Below are 20402 nucleotides of genomic sequence, written 5' to 3' on the forward strand. Positions count from 1 at the left end.
TCCCAAACTAAACTCCTCCTGAGTATAATTCTCTACTTTCAAAGCCAGAACCTATTAAATAGTTTAGATTACATTTTAACTCCTTTTAAAAGCAGTTCATTTTTCCCCCCCAGTTCAGTATACACAGGGACTCTCAATGCCACGGAGAAAACAGCCATTCTCATTTGTAATATCACTAATAGTTTATAAATGCATTTTTACACATATTACCTCTTTTAATTCTCACCAAGACCTATCAGAAAATGTGTTGGAGCTGTTTTTAATTTCCATTTTGTGGATGTCAAAACCCACTCAGGTTAGATTAGTTGTCCAAAGATCACACAAGCCAGTTAAGTGTCAGGGCCAGAATGCGGTTTCGCATTATTCTGTGTATCCATTAGCATCTACTAGTCTGAAGACAGACAACATTGTGGGAAAGCTATACCTAATAATATCTAAAAATATTAGCAATATTTGGTAGCCATTGCGTATATTAAAGGAGACTGAGTAAAGAACAGTTTAGTGACAACTAAATGTGGAATGGTATCCTGGATGGAAAAAAACCAAAGGCCGTTATTTGAACAAGTGGCAAATTTGAACAAAGATGTATATTAGACAATACTATTGAATCAATGTTTAACTTCCTGAATTTGATAACTGTAATGTAATATGTAAGAGAAAGTCCTTGTTCTTAGGTAAAATATTTTAAGTATTCAGGGAAGAAGGGTTATGATGTCTGCAACTTACTGATAGTTGTTCAAAAACAATGTGTGTACAGAGAAATCAAATGGCAAAATGCTAACTGGTGACCTAGGTGAAGACTATACAGTGCTCACAGTTACTTTTTTTTTTTTTTTTAAAGATTTTATTTATTTGAGAGAGGGAGAGAGAAAGCATGAGCAGGGAGCCCGATGTGGGGCTCCATCCAATGTGGGGCTCCATCTGAGGACCCTGGGTTCATGATCTGAGCTGAAGGCAGATGCTTAACCAACTGAGCCACCCAAGCGCCCTTCATGGTTACTTTTATTACCGAATTTATAAGACTGAAATTTCAAAAAATAGAACTGAAGATAAAAAACATTCATTTTCTTTCAATTTTCTCCAATAACTATTAGACATCTCCAACAAGATCTTTTTTTAAGAAAATGAATAAAAGGGACGCCTGGGTGGCTCCGTCTGTTAAGCAACTGCCTTCGGCTCCAGTCCCTGGGATCAACCCCCACATTGGGCTCCCTGCTCAGCGGGGAGCCTGCTTCTCCTCCTCCCTCTGCCTGCCACTCCCCTAGCTTTGTGCTGTCAATAAAAAAAAAAAAAAAAAAATCTAAAAAAAAAAAATTGAATTAAAAAAATATATCCTTTTAAGTGCCTGTATAAATAAGTTAATGCCAGTTGCAATCAGTTATTTGTTGATTTTTTAAAAATAGGTTACAAAACATGACAGCAAACCACACATAATATATCCATAATATATCGTACTTTTTTAGTGCTATGAGAATTTTAGTAAAATTTACATACTGTCCCCTATTTTTAAGAAGCTTAGTATTTGCTAAGAGCAGAAAAAATCCAATGTCCAGTTCTTATGGATCATTAATAGTATTTTAAACAGAGTAAATCTGCTATGAGAGTACATACTTAACTAAATTCAACACATTTTAATATATATGGTTTTACCACTGAATTTTTCTCCCATCCCATTCCAAAAGATTAAAAAAAATGTTTTTATAATCTTAATATATTTCAAAATAAGTGCTGTGAATTTGCACCATGTAGATACTTCAATGAATTCAACCATAAGCCCTCAGGGAAAAAAAACAGGATTTCACTAGCATAGACACCATTGCACTAAATAAACATGCCTTCCCCAAGGAGCACAAGCACAACTAGGAGAAGGGAGCTGTCCAGTTACACATGCTTTTCTCCCTGTGTTCATCTTGCCAAGCTTCATTCCTAGTATTTAAAGTATTTTTGTGCAACAAATCCCCTAATGCAAGCCAACCTCTTCATCTGGTGCTCAACTAAAGAAATTTATTTTTAAAGTTTCTGGAGGAAAAACTAGCTATTTTGCACTTCTGGGAGATGGAATGAATGTATAACATAATTCACGAACACTTTAAGGGATTTTTAGGGGTTATTTTAACTAAAATCTACTTTTTTTGTCATGTGTGCCAACTTCACAACCTAACTCCATCTGAACATACAATTTCAACATAAATGTACTCTATTTCATTTTTTACAGCAAGAACATAACACTCTTCAATGCAAGGAGGACTTATTCAGAAACATTCCTTAAACTCTCTAGGTCAACTCCATACCTTTCTTTTTAGTTACTCCTGAATCCCCCAATCTGTACTTTTTTCTCTGGATTATTATTTAACTTGATCTAACCCAACTTCTATGTTCCTCCCACTCATAGAATCAGTGTGAAAAGAAACTCAGAAATCAGTCTATTCCTCCCTCCAAGCTCATAGAGCTGCTGGCTGGAGACTCCGATGAGTCTCCATGTAACAATAAATCCCTTGTCCTCTAACTAGTATGAATTTCTACAGAAAGGTAATATTTAATTGTACACAGAAGTTCAGAAAAGAAAAAGTTCAGAAAAGACATTTATAAAGCCCAAAATGCAGTGAAACAAAGCATCTCTTTGGCATTTAGAATCTCTGATACTAAGTTCTGAATACTAGTAAGTAGAAGAACAGTTTTAATATTTCTAGATCTCTAGAACATAAGGGAATCCCATAAAATTGGGCCTTTTCCTTACAAAATTTGTTTTTGAATACAATTAGTTTATAATTTTATTCTGATGTCTTATTTTTATCTATATCCCTGATGTTTTATATATTAACTGTTTACTTTGAAATTAAAAAACACACTAAAAAAATTAAATTAAAAACACTATACAGGTTTGAAAATTATTTTTAACAAAAACTACAATAAATTTTTCAAGTTCGATTTCAAGCTTTCAACCTGGATTTTTAAAAAATAAAAAGGTGAAAATAACAACTTTTCATTTTTAGAATGAGGTATAAACATTGAGGGGACCAATCTTGAGATAATTTGTCTAATACCACCCTAAACTAAAGCACAGATGCAGGGGGCGCCTGGGTGGCACAGCGGTTAAGAGTCTGCCTTCGGCTCAGGGCGTGATCCCGGCGTTATGGGATCGAGCCCCACATCAGGCTTCTCTGCTATGAGCCTGCTTCTTCCTCTCCCACTCCCCCTGCTTGTGTTCCCTCTCTCACTGGCTGTCTCTATCTCTGTCAGATAAATAAATAAAATCTTTAAAAAAAGAAAGTTAGTGCAGAATGACATATGAATTTTACCCTAAGATTTAAAGGAGGCCTTTCAGATCTTTGAATGAAAGTCATGAATCAAAGAATCATGATTTAATGACCTTAACTGAAGTGCATAAATTCTTTACAAAATTCTAACTAGCGACGCCTGAGTGGCTCAGTCGGTTAAGTGTCTGCCTTTGGCTCAGGTCATGATCCCAGGATTCTGGGATCGCGTTCCACAACAAGCTCCTTGCTCAGGGGAAAGCCTGCTTCTCCCTCTGCCTGCCACTCCCCCTGCTTGTGCGGTCTCTCTCTCTCTCTCTCTGACAAATAAATAAACATAATTTTTTTAAAAATGTCTAACTAAATATAATAACGTTGCTGACGCACACTAAGAAAGCATTATTGACTTTTTTAGCTTGCTTAAAGTGCCTAAGTCTGAGCTGACCACTATACCTTCACGGTTAAGGCTGACCTTCAGGGGTCAAACCCAAGGGTTGTGTCATAACTTTTTTTTTTTTTAAATCACACACCTCTTTGATAATCTAATGAATGCTATAAAGCCTCTTCTCAAAAAATTCCATATATGCACATACATACAAAATTTCATTTTATTTTTTAAATATTTATTTAATCTCTACACCCAATGTGGAACTCTGAACTGACCACCCTGAGATCAAGAGTCATACACTTTTCCGACTGAGCCAGCCCCACATAAAAAATTTTAACACAATCTTAAAGGGAGGAGTCACCATAGAATCTATCAATTCCCCGGGAAATAATTGTTATCACTGATTACATAGGAAGAAAGCCTTAAAACTTAATGCTTTTGGTTTTCATACAGATTCTGATCAGGACAAGAGGAGTCTAAAGATGTTGGTGAAAGCTGTGATACCTTCTGTTCCACGGTACCATAACTGTTCCAAGGCCATAGTAGCCAGGTTCTGCCTATTGTCCAACCGTGCTCTGCAATCCCGAGACACAAGACCCTCTGCCATCTCCACCTCTAGTCATGTAGATCCTGCAAGCCGCTCTGATCTGCTGTAGCTGCTGACAGCCACCCAGCCCACCCTTCAACACCTTCAGTGACACAACTCAATGTTTCAAAAGGCATGCCACAGCAGTTTTAGGCAACTCTCAAGAATTATAAAGTTCCTTTCTAATTTGACTAAACAGGTGTAAACTTTAAATGCTGCCCTACTGAATTTCTCCTCTTTTCACTTACCAATAGGTAACAAAATAGCTTACCATTCTAGGTATCTAATTCTAAAACCAGAAGCAAAAAATCATTTAGCTCTACTTGCACCGAAGAGGTAAGTCAGAATAATGATGAAAAGTACTTTCTACTTGGAAGTCAAAATATGAGAGATCAGTACTGGTTCAGTTCAAGAAAAATGCAAGGTTTCCACGTACACAGCTTGTTGGGCTTCTTTTCACTGCATAAAAAATTAAAAATATTTCAACATTAAAGATTCAGATTATAGTCACTTAAAATTAACATCAGTTCTGTCTGCAAATAGTTTATTCTCTATATTTCTACTTATGCCTGTGATTCTGTAATAAGCAGCTAATCAATGCAACATAAATATAGAAGTCATTACTTATTCATCAGATAAAGACTGCCTTTCAAGAACTGTTAAGTTGTCTCAGTCACCTTCAACAGCTCCTTTTTCACAATAAGAAATATCTCTTATTGAAACCAGTGTATTAATAAGGTCCGTTTATCTTATACAAGCAACTTCTGATGCAAATGCTTGTTTCCTCTGAAAACATAATAAAAAATTATGTTATTTTCTTCCTTAAATCATCCCACACTAAGGCTGGACAAAAAAGATTCACAGATACTTTGCAACAGTGATTGATGTAGTCAAATCAGATAAGAACAATGTTCACCAACAGTTAATTGGATTAACAATAACAGCAAAATCTCATTTTCAAAGGACTACCCGGGGGGCTTGCTTTCCTGGGCCAAGTCTCCGTGAGAGCCAAACAATGCACAGCCCTAAGGAAGAATCTACCTTGTAAGGAGCTTCTTTTTGGTCCTTCAATAATTAAACATCCTGTAGACATACAAAGATCCACCTAAATGAATTCTGCCTTATTTTGCAAATGCCACTGGGGCACTAGTTCCACAGATTTATATGGTAGGTATACAACAATCCCTTGGTTAAGAAATACGTTTCCTGATAAATAAACACTTCTCTACTTTTCCAGAGTGGCTTCAAGAATGACTCCTGTGTCTCAAAAAGACAAAAAAAAAAAAAAAAAAGGCAGTGCCACACATCACCTTACCAGAACTGCACGACATAAAAAAGGCATGTTAAGCTCAGGAAGACAGACCTCTGAGTATAGATGATAAAATCATCTATAAAATCATTTTAGTTGATTCTTAAAGCTGAAAATTATCTAATGCATCACAACCAAAATATGTACTGCAGAATTTTCTTACAGTCCATATTGTTGGTTACCCTATTATTTAAAACGGAGTCTGTTGTAAATCAATGCAGTATGTATTTGTACCCAAGCAAATACTATGAATCTCGATTTAGTTTAATTATGCCTTTTTAGCACAAAATTCTTTCATGAGCTTAATATACAACTGAACACTCGAAATAGCTTTAAATAAGCACAGACTACAGATAGTCAAACACTGCCCCACCCCTCGCTAGAGTTGATGACTGGAACATTTTAATACACTCCATCACGTACTAGTACAGCTAGAGAACCTTCCTACTGGAGCCAGAACTTGCACATTTTCCGGTACAATTTATACTTAAAATTTTTTTTGCATCATCCTCAATACCAGATGTCGCCAACATTCAGGTACACTGAAGATAAGTAACTGATAACCACAAGCCCTGTAATTTACCCCTCTCCGCACAACCGCGCACTTTTCTCATTTCTTCTCACTTGAAGTCGCTGAATGTAAAGAAATACGGCGCTCTCGCCAGTAACTACACAATTAAGTTTATTAACTGAAAGGCTGGAATCACATTAAGAAAATTTCAAACAGTAACAACCCAAAACAAGATACAAAGATGAAAAAGTATTTTTGCTTAAACACTGAAAGATCTCACAATTTTAAAAAGTATTTGCGGGATGCCAAGCAAGATTTCCAAAACCCACCCCTCCCCCAGCCGTAAGCCGACCCCCCCCCGCCCCCGCCCCCAGCCGCCGCCTGAGTCTGGAGGTCGTTAACTGGACGCGGCTGGGATGCTACTCACCAAGTTTTTCCACCAATTTGAGCATCACCCCTCCAATGTGCACCTCCCCGGTCACTCTTAGGGTGACATCGCGGTTCAGGTCCGTCACATGAACACTCAGTTCCCACGTCCCATCCGCGTAGCAGCCATCTGGCATCCTTATCCCGTCCAGAGCCATGGCTCCTTCCTGCGAGCACGGAGGAAATGGCTCTCGTAAGCGTCACTCCCGCAAAGGAAGGCAAATCCCACCGAATTCGCAGAGTCGGCCGCGGAGCGGGAGAAGGTGGAGGACCCGAGGGTTTCCGCACGAACTCGGGAGAGCAGCGGCAGGGCGGGACTGCGGGCGGCATTCTGCGTCCCGCGCCCTTCCCGGCGGCCGCCCAGCACTCCCGCCCGCGGCAGCCCTCGGCGGACACGGCGCCGCCCGTCCGCCCCGCGCGGCCCCAGCCTAGCTGCCCTCGCCTAGCGGACCGCGGCGGGCTTCACCTGCCGGCCTGCAGACCGCACCCGGCCCGGGGAGACGCCGCCCGCGGGCTTCACATTCCTCCTCCCCGCCCGCGCTCCCCCTCAGGTCCCAGCCGCCCTCACCGCAGGCTCCTCGCGCTCCCGGCCGGGGGTTCGCGCGGCAACAGGCGCGGGGGCGGCGGCTCGCGGGGCGGCGGCGGCGGGGCCCCCTCCTCAGCCGGCGAAGCGCTGCCTCGCGGCTGGAGCGACTAATGGAGTCCTGTCGTCGCGGCCCCTCGCCTCTCTCCCAGCGCTCCACCCCTCTCTCCCCGCCCCCTCAGTCGGAGTCCGGCTCTGGCAGGGCGCGCCTGCTCCCTCCTCCTCCGCCCCGCCGAGCAGCCCGGAGCGGGTCGGGCCGCCGCACCCACGTCCCTCAATGTCCCCCGCGGCCGCGCTGCGGGCTCGGGGCCGCGCGCGCTCCCGGGCTGGGGGCGGGGCGGCGGGGGTGGGAGCTGCGCGGGGGAGGCGGGGGGCGCCCGCGGCGCAGCAATCTCAGCCCCGCCGAGCCGCTGCCCTTTTATGGAAATGAAGGACCGGGCGTAGGGATTGAATCCAACATCCGGGCTCTCGTCGGCGGGACCTGAGGAGGGGGAGCGAGGGGAGGGCGGACTGCCCTCTGAGGAGGGGAGCGGGTGGGCGGCGGGGCGCTGCGTCCGGCGCTCTGGTCTCCGACTTTGGCGGAGCGCGTGGCGGTGGGTATCTGTGCTTCCAGCGGGAGTAGGGGGCTTGTCCGTGAGAAGCGGCCACAGGAAATTCCCAGGGCAAGGTCGTTTTCGGGGAACAAAGTCCCCCGCCCCCTCCCCACGCCTGGAGCAAGTCCAGAAGTCTCGGGGAGGGAAGAGGTGCCACACTCCGGGAGCTGGAGAGAGGGGTTTGGGACGTAAAAACTTTAAAAAGTAAATGCCCAGGCCAGCTCCGTGAACATCCCACAAAAGAATGAGAAAGCCCAGAGGGAGGTGAACCACAAAAACTGCTTTGCAAGCAATGTCCGGCACAACCAGCAACTCCTACTGGACTCCCAAGAGTTTGCTTGCGCTCTTAACCCGTTCGGAGGCTCCAACCAGAAGCGAGTTAAATACGCCCTACGATGCTCTTGTTTGAGGGGGGAAAACGCAGTACAATGAGTTTTACTCAGAAACTGTTTCTCCATCCGCTCCAGTTCTTTGTCTTTTTGTTATTTTTACATGCAACTTAGAACTAACAGTCTACTAAGCCTTTTCGGTGGCTAAACATCCTCTACCCCACCCTCAGCCACACCTTGAAAGAATTTTAATCGCTCTGGAATGGTGCCAGCAGGTAGAAGAACTAAAGAACTCTACCTGTTGAGACTGACTAGGGATAGAAAATGGTCCTCCTGTTTCCCGCTTCATTTCCTCTTCACCCATTTATTGTTGCACTCAATTCAGAAACAGCTAGCCAGGGAACCCGCCTCGCTGGCAAAGGCATGACTTAAAAAGTTTAGGCCATAAAGACTCAGATATCTCCGGTCTCATAAAAGACCCCAGTTTTTAAAGTCTCGTCTTGAACTGTGTCAATTACTTTGAAAAGGAACCTACTGGGCAAATAACCCTTAGTTCATCAACGCAGTTGGGAAACGAGGTTAGAGGCTTCAAGAAAGGGGTGGGACCCATAAAACAGTGAAAGAAAGCAGCGAAATTCAGATGCCAGAGGTCTGGCACAAAAAATAGGGAAAACCGCTACAGTATTTTCAGCTAGTCATCATGGCGAAACTGATGCCTCAAGTCTCGTCTCTCCACTCTCCAATTACTTCTACTCATGGACGTTCCAGATAGTTCTCTTGGAAACAGTATGAACGTCCAGAGAGGAGGGAATATTTGTGTAAATTATGGTGCTGAAAATATATATGAAAATGGTCTTAATAGAACAGGGAATTGCTTGTTAGGGTAAAAAGCTGTTCAAAACTGTACGTGTGCCAGTAACATCACAAGCTGATCCTCAAATATTCAGAGAAAAAAGACTGGAAGGAAATAAACCAAAATGATAAGAAGCTGTCTGGGTGTTGAGATCATGGGAGATTTATTTCTTCTTCATTTTCTACAAACTCCAAAGCTTTGCATTCAGGACTTATCTATCACCACCTTAAAATTCATCCAGCATCTCAATTTCTCTATGCATGCCTTTACGTTCACAATGACGGACACAGCTGATGGAGAAGCTTACCGGATTCCTTGGCAGGATTTTCAGGGGTTTCCTTTGATTTCTTAATATCCCCCAAATAAAACATGACTTCTTTGAGAGGAGGGACTTAAATTCTTTGCATTGCCCCCAAATTTACAAATAGCTTGAAACAAAGGAAATGGAAAACATGCTGGTACCAAATCAATACAAATGTCAAAGAAACAGTAGGTCAGGGAGAAATCTCATTACTAGGGAAATCTTGGCTTTTAAAGTTTATGTGTTTGTTATTTCCACATCTTATCTCAAAAAGATTTGTGGCAATGTATAAGGATGCATAGGCTATGAGATAGCATACATTATAAATGGCACAAAATTAGGGGCAGGAGGAGGTGGGAAAGGGAAGGACAGATTTAAAATGGGACCAGGAATAAGCATTGTACCTTAATGAACTTTGCAAGTGTTCCAGTAAGTTCTGAATAACTACTGCTTCTCAAATATGCCTCTATAGAACCAAAAATATCCTTGTCCTTTCTGAATTTTCCCTTTCCTTCAGACAAACTTGTCGAAGCTAACTGTCATGTCTCAGAAACCCTTTTAACACTCAGTTTCCACAGTTCTTTTCTCACGTTCCAGTGAGTACTTCTGAAAAACCTCCCACCACAGGGCCTACTGCTCTGACTACCGAGCACTTCTGTGAATGTTCCCTACATTTAGTGACAGAGGAGGTGGTTAATATTGTAAATAACACCCCCATTTCTTAACATTTGAAATAGCTTCGTTATAGCATGACAAGAGACTTTGCTATCTTTAGAAAATCAGCAGTTTATGTTTGAGCAGTATAGAGCGCAGGAAGGCAGTGACCCTCTGTTAAGTACCACTGGAGGAATAATTAGATTAGGATGGGTGCAGCTGGTCCCTTCGGGCCTTCTTTTTGAGGATTTCAAGCTGGCGCTTGTTTTGAAGATGAAAGAGGAGTCAGACTCCAATCGCTGAAACTGGGTTTTTTTTTTCCTTAGTTTATCAAGTGAGGCTTTCAAGTGCATTTCTTAAATGTTTACTTCTACCTAATGTTTTCCAGTGTATTCAGATGTGGAATCTTATCTGAAATCCCCCACTAGAACCTCTAAGACAATGCAATACTTGTGGTACTGACATCATGCTGAAAAGTAGCCGAGAACTCCAGTGTTTGGAAGAACAGCCCAAGCACTGAAAGCAGTAATATCCAAATAAGGTACCAAGCACTGGTCTTAGATTTAGACCAAATGATACCTCACAGATCTGCCGTCAAATGCAGCCCTTGGGCTGGGTAATCCACAGGTTGGCTTCAGCTTTTTCTCTGAGCCTACCTAAACTGCGCTTTTATATTTCTAAAAAGTTAATACAAAATATACCCACTGGGTTTGAAAGAAAGAGATGCTGGGTGATAGGAAAAAATAAGAGGCTTGTGCGAGTGTGACTATGTACGGGTGGCTAAAACTGCACTTAAAACTGCCACATGAGGGGCGCCTGGGTGGCACAGCGGTTAAGCGTCTGCCTTCGGCTCAGGGCGTGATCCCGGCGTTCCGGGTTCGAGCCCCACGTCAGGCTCCTCCGCTATGAGCCTGCTTCTTCCTCTCCCACTCCCCCTGCTTGTGTTCCCTCTCTCACTGGCTGTCTCTATCTCTGTCGAATAAATAAATAAAATCTTTAAAAAAAAAAAAAAAAAACTGCCACATGAGGCCAGCGAGATGAAATGTAATGAATTCTTCCTGTCAAATACCAGGTGAGCAGAATTCTTTGTCCCAGGGATTGCCAAAAATGGAACATACTGGGAAAGCTACTAAGGAGGTAGAAATCAAGGGACATGGAGTGTGAACTAAGAATGGGAAGGAAAGTTGCAGGGGCCACTGTTTTTATAGAAGTGGTAGTCACTGCAAACAGCAAGAAAAGGACTGGCAAACCTAGAAACAGGGGAGATTTGCTGGGGGTGGGGATGTTTCCACACAGACCTAGAGAAGGACTCTGGGATAGCAATGAAATCTACTTCAAGGAGAAAGAAATGCACTGCTTGTATTTACCGCTCCAGAGTATAGAAAATTTTCCACAGGAAACCATGCTACGGGATACTTTAAAAACATTTTTTCTTTGATTTAATTTTGAACATCATGTCATCTTGTGAGATATTCTGTCCTTGACAAAAATGTGAAGGGTTCACACATAGGCTCACACAAACGAGGTAGCTAATTGTGTGCTTAGTACGGTGCAGGGCACTGAGACAGACATGTCGATGTTTAACGCGTCACAAGGTCTTAAAGGAACATCTATCTAATGTAGGAGGCTTATATTTAAAACATCACAAAGGATATCCACATGCAAAAAGAATAAATTAGTTCCCTACCCTACACTGTATACAAAAATTAATTTGAAATGGATCACAGAACTAAATTTAAGATCTCAACTATAAAATTCTCAGAAGAAAACATAGGAGTAAACCTTTGTAACCCTGGATTAGGCAATAGCTTCTTAGATAAGACATCAAAGCAAAAGCAACAAAAGAAAAACTAAATTGGATTTTATCAAAATAAAAAATACCTGAATTTCAAAAGACAGCATGAAAAATGTGAAGCAGAATGGGAAAAAATATTTGTAAATCATGTATCATTTAAGGGACTTATATTTAGAATATATAAAGAGCTATTATAAATCAACAATAAGACAAATAACTCAATTAAGATGAGTAAATAATCTGAATAGGCAGTTCTCCAAAGAAGACATGCAAATGGTCAATCAGTACCTGATAAAATGCTCAACATCATTAGGCGTCAAGGAAATGCAAATCAAGACCACAAAGAGATAGCACTTCATATCCACTAGCATGAGATAATAAAAAAGAGACAATAACAAGTGTTGGCTAGGATGTGGAGAAATTGCAGCCCTCATACATTGCTGGTGGGAATGCAAAGTAGGTGAGCTGTTTTGAAAAACAATTTGGCAGTTCCTGAAAAAATTAAATATAGAGCTACCATAAAACCCAGCAGTTGTACTCTTAGATATATACCAAGAGAATTGAAAACATATATCTACACAAATACTTGTACACAAATATTAATACTAGCCAAAAGATGGAAACCTCCCAAATGTTTTTCAAGTGATAAATGAACAATTGGGTTGTTTCCATCTTTTGCCTAGCATTGATATTTGTGTACAAGTATTTAAAGAAATGATTCATTAAAAAAAGTCCGAAGGGAGAAAAACTATCACTCTAACATCTAAATTGTGAAGTACAAACCCACTATGAGGACTATGATAACCTAACCTCTGAAAGAAGGTCATCAGGGAAGTCATGGAACCTCTTTATGAGGAAGCTAACTCTAACTGGATCGGAAGGATGGAGTTAGGCCTATCGAGAGGAGAAGCATGTGAAATCACAAGGCAGAAGTGAGCACGCATGCTCACCGCCATGGAGAAGAAAGGAAGAAATGCCAAGGAGATGCCCTGGGGAAGAGTGGGCATGGAGTGAGGCCAGCGTAGGTAGGACAGAAGTTTAGATTCTAAGACAGAAAATGGTGAGCCATTAAATGGTACCACCATTAAATGGTGGTACGTGGTAATGATACCATAAAAGCAACGTTCAAGTAAGATTCATCCAGTAAAAATATGCATGATGGATTGGAAAAGCTAGGGACTAGAATCCAGAAGGTTGGTTTGGAATCTGCTTGTAGCTTTGATGTAAGAAAAGTAATAGGGATTGGGGGGTGGAAGACTGGTAAGGTAAGTAATAGGGATTGGGGGAGGGAGGGAATTTCAAAAGAGTTATTATCAAAAGCTTTCGAGCATTTTTGATGTTCTAAGTGCTATGCAGAATACTTTAAATGTTCCTCACAACAGCCCTGAGTGTTTATGATTATCCTTATTTAATGGCCAGACAACCGGCATTAAAACCTAGGTCGGAAAAAAGAAGGTCATACATGCCTCAAAGTTTTTATGTTTGGGTGACCAGGCAGGAAGAACAGTGGAGTTACTGAACTGGGAGATGGAAGTAGGGAGGAGCTGATGTCAGGGAGCAAGGGGAACAGGGGGACGTTTTAAAAAAGAAATACTCGGAACCAAGATGGCGGCTCCCGTGGATCTGGAGTTGAAGAAGGCCTTCACAGAGCTTCAAGCCAAAATTACCGACACTCAACAGAAGGTGAAGCTTGCAGACATACAGATTGAACAGCTAAACAGAATGAAAAAGCATGCACATCTTACAGACACAGAGATTATGACTTTGGTAGATGAGACTAACATGTTATGAAGGTGTAGGAAGAATGTTTATTCTTCAGTCCAAGGAGGTAATTCACAATCAACTGTTAGAGAAACAGAAAATAGCAGAAGAAAAAATTAAAGAATTGGAACAGAAAAAATCCTACCTGGAGCAGAGCGTGAAGGAAGCTGAGGACAACTTCGGGGAGATGCTGATGGAAGGAAGGGCACAGTAGGAAATCTCAAGCAGAAGCTTCCTGTCCCCTCCCATTCCTGGCAAGGGGAGAGGGGTCTATGTGGGGATACATCCTCTCTTCTGCCCTGATGGACTTCTTATTTGGATGATCTGGTAACCCTACGTTTTCTACTTCACCCTGTTCCCCTCTCAGATCCCAACCCTGTATTTTTTATCCTGGCTCTGTCTGCCACCCCTGCCCAGAACACTCTTCTCCCCGGGGGGTGAGTCAACAACTCCCAGGAAGATGGGAGCCAGGACAGATAGGGGAGCTCTACCCAAGCCTCTTACTAGTTAGGCTGCTTAGACCAATAAAAGGCATCTGTTTCCCCCCAAAAATGAAAATAAATAAATAAATAAACAAATAAAAATAAAAAAAAAATACTCGGGGTGAGAGCTGTATTTCCCAGTAGAAACATCTAGACGGCAATTAGATAAATAAGCCTGGCTATCTTGTGAGAGATTCAGATCACAGAGAGAAATCATTAACAAAGAGGCAGGGCTGGAGATATGGCTCCACCCCCAAAGGAGCCTGACCCAGGGGTAACTAACTGCTCCCCAAGGGCAGACGCGGGAAGAAGAGTCCACTAAGGCAACAGAGGAAAAGATCAGAGTTGAAAAAAAGATCAGGTTAGTCCAGTGTCAGGCAAGCCAAAAAAACGAAGGAAGGAAAGAAGAGAAGGAAGGAAGGAAAAAAACATTTCAAGAGGGAAAAGGCGGTCATCAGTAGCCAATGATGCAAAGGAGTCCAAGTGAATAGAGTGACTGAAGAACACAAAGACTGGCAAAATCATCGCTCACCTTGCAGAGGACAATTTTACAGCCGGCTGAAACAGGTTTCGAAGAGTTCACTGTTTATCAGTGAAAGGAAAGCAAGAACCAGTATGGTAATGTGGGGGTGCCACAGAGCAAAGACGCTTTTTCAAAACAAAGGAGATGGGAGCATGTGTAAAGACTATGGAACATATAAGGGGGAAATAGTTTGCTTAAACCTAAAACCAAGATGCTTCTGGGATTTGGGGGGTAATTCCACAGTTCAGGGGAAATAGGAACAGCCCTTTCCACGGCATAAGAAATACACACCAGTTTGCAAGGATAGGATTGGGTTTTTGGAAGGCTCCAACCATCTTACACAAGTAGAAACACACAGCAGGATACAGCAAATCGTGCATAAACATATTTAAATAAATACTGTTAATATTAGCCAACAAGAGGGTGGGGCTGGCTGGGTTATTGTGCTGTTCAGTGGACGCCCTCACAGGAGGTCAGATTGGGGCCTGGATGTAAGAAAGGAAGGATGTGATTAAGAGATTATTTCAGTACAACTAGGGCAGATTCCAAGGCCCATAAGGGAGAACCAATGGTGACAGCATGATGCCAACGTGCCCCACCCAGCGGTGCTGCTGGGAGTCTGCTGGCCTGGGACAGTATAGCACCACTCACAGCTCACTCTAAGGCCATAGGCCAAGAGGCCATTTCCCCACCGCTGCCTTCATGCAGTCAGTTCCTACAACATACCAGAAACTCTGACTTGCTCAAGTGTTTTCCCTGCTAAGGAGCACACTAGTCCCCTCCCTGATTTTCGGTGTTATTTAGCGTCTAGCTGGTTCCTTCCAATTTTTAGTGGCAGGTAAACGACTGACTCCCAACCCCCATTCTGTGAAATGATCCCTACTCTCTTTGTGCTTTGTATCGCAATGCCCTCTTCACATGCAGAAACCTTCCTAAAACAGGAGTTTCAGTTCCACTGAAACAGCCAAACCAGAAAGTCACCTACAATCCCAGTTGCCCTAGGGCCAACCCAGTCCAACGTCAAAGGACAAAAATACCTTTTACCTACTTGCTCCTAAGAAGGTGCTCAGGTGACAGAGACCTGACTGCAGCTGAACATTGCCATCTGGTGTCTGGGAGGTGTCACTGCAAATCTTTTCTCTCCTTCAAACTGCATTCAACAAATAATTTATTAAGAACTTTAGTAAGCAAATGGAAAAAGCGTCCCTGCACCCATTAAAAGATAAACTTTTCATTTTGGGATCCCATCCTCTCTTTCAGACTGTGATTTTGGAGGTATCCACCCTATTCCCACATCAGAAGTTCTTCCTGCTTCATCTAATTCTTCCCTTCCTTCCAGATCATTACCATTGCTGTATGAACAGACTCCAGCACCTCCATTTAAAGGAGAAAAAGGTCTCTCTTGATCACATGTATCTCTCCACTACCCGTTCCCTGCTATGGTTTCCAAAGAACACAAAACCACTCAGATGAGATACCTCAACCCTATGCAACGTCTCTACTTCCTCAACCCTAAATTACTTTTTACCTTACCCCCAGATTGGTCTCTGTTTCCAAAACCACTCCCCTGGAACTGTTCTTACAGTCACTAATGGCCTCTGTGTTGCAAAACACATGGTGCTCTCTTTCTAAACTCTCACTCCTCTTGGAGTTTGGAACAGGGCAGATCCTTATTTTTCTTCTACCTCTCTGTCTTCTTCCTGAGTCTCCCTTGCTGGCTCTTCTCCTCTAGCCCATGTCTGAATCCACCGCAGCAGGTGTGGACCCTGTCTGGGTGCTCTGTTCTTCTCTATATGCGTTCTCTCTCTAGCTGATCTCTTCCTACCTCGAGACTTAGGATACTGCCTCTATGCAAATGATTCCCAAATGTCCAGTCCAGACCTGTCTTGGGGGCTCCAGACTTGGAGATCCATGTGTAATAGGCATTTCCAACTAGCGTGTGCAATGTGAGACTGGCTCTCCCCCAATATCTATTCCTGCTCCGGTGTTTTCCATCTCAGTAAATAACACCACTCTCCATCCATTCGCTCAGCCTAAAAAAAAAAAAAAAAAAAAAGAGGCATCAGCTTTACCACCCCTCCCCCCAGCTGTGACTAATTTAACACCTCAGCCAGTGACTAATTTAATGCCGAGTCTGTCTCCGAAATGGATCCCGCATTGATCCACTTCTCTGCATCTCCACCATCACCACCCTAGTCCTAGCCACTGGCTTCTCACTTGGATTATTTATTCAGTAGCCTCCTGAGTGGCCTCTCTGCTCTTTCCCCACCAGTCCATTTCCTACACAGTAGCTAGAGTGACCCTTTAAATGTGCAAGTCACGTTTACTCTTCTCTTAGAAACATCAAGTGTTTTCCATCAGGCCTAGGATAAAACCCTAACTCCTTACACGGCCCAAGAGGCAGCACAGGATTTGGGCCAGCCTACCTCGCTGAGCTCCTGCTCCCCGTCTCTGGTCCTAGAGGCCTCCTCCCTCCTCTGTCTTAGCACTTGCCTTTCCCCTTGCCACCAGCCCTTGCCCTGGCTCTTCCCAAGACTCAATCTTTCTCAGCCCCAACATCATCTCTTCAGAAAGGCCACACATAGCAACCTTTGTCTCCACCCCAAGTTACTTTCTATTTCCTCATCTGCTTTTTTTTTCTTCCATAAAACCTATCAAAAATTTGAAATTATCTCATGTGTTTGTTTGCTCGTCTCCGTCCCACCCAGTCTTCCCCTCTGCCATTAAAATGAAAGCTCCTCGAAGGGAGAGAACTTCCAGTTGCATTGTGATGACTAGCTCCCAGGGCACCATCAGTGAATGGAGGTCCTTGTGGTTAGGAGATCCATCTACTTCTCTCCATCTCTACTGCCACCACTTTAGAGCAAGCCACCATGGTCTCCCATCTGCCCTCATCTGCCTCATTCAGAATCATATCCCCCAGCACCTAGCACCGTGCCTGTCACATGGCAGGTGCTCAGTAGTTGTGAAATGAATGAAAGAATGAAATGTAGCATGCCAGCTGATACCAGAGACACATTCCAGATCCATTAGAATCAAGAGTATAAACATCACATATAAGTATTGGTGTGTTTCTCAGGGCCACATGCATATTGAGTAGATGGTGTCTCCGATCTCTGAGCTGTAAATAAGTATATCAATGTTTGTAGGTACTGTCCTCATCTTCGCATGAAAACAGCCCACTTGAGAAAATCAGTTTGAATTCAAGCCATGAGTTTTTTTTTTTTCCTTCCAGTATTAAAAAAAAAAAAATCAGGGGCACTTGGGTGGTTCAGTCCATTAAGCATCCAGCTCTTGGTTTTGGCTCAGGTCATGATCTCAGGGTTGTGAGATCCAGCCCTGAGGAGGGCTCTATACTGGGTGTGGAGCCTGCTTGGAATTCTCTCTCTCCCTCGCCCCCTCCCCCCACTAAAAAAAAGTCATTCTCCAGTCTTCTCCACTGTCCTCTAACTGTCAACCCTAGCCCCTTCCAAACTAGACTCACTCTTCCCTCCCCCATGACTCCATCTCCTGTTTCCATTGAACATTGAAGTCATCTGGGTAGAAGCCCCTTGACTCATGCTGCAGAACCTTTAATCCTGCCTGCATCTGCTCGGTGCTCTCTCCTCCTTTGCTGCCATGAGGCAGAAGAGACATCTGTGTTCTTACCAAAGGTTAATCCACCTGTGCCCTGCATTCTATTTCCTCCTACTCTCGATTCATAAATGCTCAATTATCCATCTCCAGGGTCTTCAGACCCTCTCAAGTCTTCCCCAACATTTGAAAGACCGGATGGAGGACAGGTCATGTAGTCCACCCGGGACTTCACTGACTCCTTAGTTGCTGTCCTCCCCTTCACAGATAACAAAACTTCTCCAAAGTGTTTTAAGCACTGTCTTTATGTTCACTATTTCCATTTCCATACCCCTCTCTTACTATGGAACAAATTCCATCCTCGTTTCTGCCTCCTGTTCCACTAAAGGGGCTCTTGTTGGGCTCATGAATTACCTCCTTCTCACTAAAGTTGAAAGGCATTTTAAACCCTCACCTTAAAAATAAATAAATAAATAAATAAATAAATAAATAAATAAATAAATAAATAAGCAAGCCCTCCCCTGATTTGATTTCTTGGCACTTCTTAACGCTTTCATCCTTGTAAAATTTCCCTTGTCTCCCGTCACACCATATTTTCCTGGTCTCCCGTTGCTTCTCTCGGACCCTTTTGCTGGCTCATGTTCCTCGTCATGGCCATGATTTGTTGGAGTCCTTGAGGTTCTGTCTGAACCTCCTTTTGTTCTCATTCAGAGATCTCTTTTTAGGGGGCTCACCCAGCCCCATGGCCTGAACACCAGCTACATGTTAATAACTCCCAAATTTAAATCACCAACCCAGAACTTGCTGAGTGTTGTCAGAAACTGGCCTCCACGCTTTGGAGCAAAGCATCACATGGAGACAGAGTTTGGGATAAAGGGGAGCAATAGCTTTATTGCTTTGCCGGGCACAGGAGGCTGCCGCAGGTGACGGCCTTCACAAAACCGCAAGCCCGCGCAGGGGGAGGGGCTGTGGGGCTCTATAGGGAAACACAGGACCTAGCCGGTTTAGACAGGCATTGCGTACTTGCTGCCGGCCTCCGCTGTCCTGTCGTTAGGGTGGGACCAGCTTCCTGAAACAAAAGGCTAAGAAGGGAGGAGGGGAGATTCACGAAAGAGAGGAAAAGGCTTACTTTAAAATCGAGCTTCGCGGAAGCATTAGTGCAGCCATTTTGACTTCTGTTCAACTTTGTGCTTTTCAGCGGTTCCATGAGCTCTAGGTTGTATGCCTAATTGCTTACCCCACGTCTCACTTAGGTGCCCCACAGGAGCCTCAAACTCAACGTGCACACAACTCAACCCTGGGTCTTTCCTTTTAGGGTGGCTCTCGGTCCGACTGCACAGGCCAGATACTTTGGAGTTATCCATGATACATTCTTCACCTCTTTCCTCTTAATCCAGCAAGTCCCAATGATCCTTTCTCTTACGTATTAATGAGATCCATCTACTTCTCTCCATCTCTACTGCCACCACTTTAGTGCAAACCACCATGGTCTCCCATCTGGCTTTGCAATCGAAACCTCATAGGGGGCTCTCCATACCTGCCTTTGTCCCTCCTAATGTTCTCAATCCGTAGCAGGAACGAATATTCAAACAATGCAGATCTGATCAGGTCACTGTCCTGTGTAAAACCATTTAATACCTTTGTCTTTCTCCTAGGAAAAACACCCTAAATCCTTAGCATGCCTCCAAGGCCCTGCCTGATCTCATCCCCACATACTTTGCCGGCCTCATCTTGTTTTCCTCTCTCTCTCTCTCACTCAGCAACACCTTGCAGTTCCTCTAACCAGGCAGACCCTCCAGCCTCAGGTCTTTGTAGAGGGTTTCCTTTACTTAGACAGCTCTAGTTTCCCTCTGACCCTTCGTCTCCTTCATGACTATTATCCTTTAGCTACTAGTATGTAACAGATATTATTGATGCTCTGCCCCAGAGCTGGTGGAGAGCAGTGGTTTTCAGAATGTTGTCCCTGACCCAACAGCATCAGCATCACCTGGGGATCTGTTAGACATGCATTCTCCAATCCCACCCCAGACCTACTGAATCAAACTCTGGGAGGAGGTCCTGCAGTCTGGGTCCTCCAGGTGATTCGGAAGATTTGGGAACCCCTGCCTTATAGTGCTTCTATAAACTTCCTTTGTCTCTCTGCCTGAGGGGAGGCTGCAAGGGCTGAGAATTTAACACCCCTGGAGTGACCCTTTACTATGGAAGGAGGGGAGGTGCTGGATAAATGCCCAGTCCCATACCCCTTAGTAAGACATTCTAAGGGACATTCCACAAAGTCTCTCAGAGAGTCCCCAGTAGGTCTGAGCTCCAGTTACCCACAGTGGTAACTTGCACATTAATGATTTTCCTTCCTTCCTTTCCTTGTCTCACTTCCTTACTCATCCACAGAGCTTTCTGGAACCAGCTCTTCAATAGGTCACTTGTGCCCAAATCCTTATCTTAAGGTCCGCTTATGGGGAGACCCAGACTAAGACATACAAT

The 20402-nt window shown here is 43.5% G+C and overlaps 1 protein-coding gene and 1 pseudogene across 2 annotated transcripts in view; one reads left to right on the forward strand and one right to left on the reverse strand.

The window, feature by feature from the left end:
- FERMT2 (FERM domain containing kindlin 2) overlaps positions 1-7194 on the reverse strand; it is an 88299-nt gene extending 81105 nt beyond the window's left edge. The window contains exons 1-2 of one of the 2 annotated variants that reach the window (XM_040641844.1): positions 7043-7189; positions 6476-6641 (exon numbers count right to left, since the gene is read on the reverse strand). In XM_040641844.1, coding sequence (XP_040497778.1) covers positions 6476-6632 — 157 coding nt within the window. In that variant the 5' untranslated portion in view covers positions 6633-6641; positions 7043-7189. Of the gene's footprint in view, positions 1-6475; positions 6642-7042 lie in introns of both variants that reach the window. The other variant, XM_040641845.1, reaches the window with a different exon arrangement.
- A 5823-nt stretch (positions 7195-13017) lies between these two features.
- On the forward strand, positions 13018-13913 carry LOC103672965 (annotated as a pseudogene).
- The last annotated feature ends 6489 nt before the right edge of the window (positions 13914-20402 follow it).

Source organism: Ursus maritimus, unplaced genomic scaffold (assembly GCF_017311325.1).
Source record: "Ursus maritimus isolate PB19 unplaced genomic scaffold, ASM1731132v1 scaffold_25, whole genome shotgun sequence".
Taxonomy (NCBI): Eukaryota; Metazoa; Chordata; class Mammalia; order Carnivora; family Ursidae; genus Ursus; species Ursus maritimus.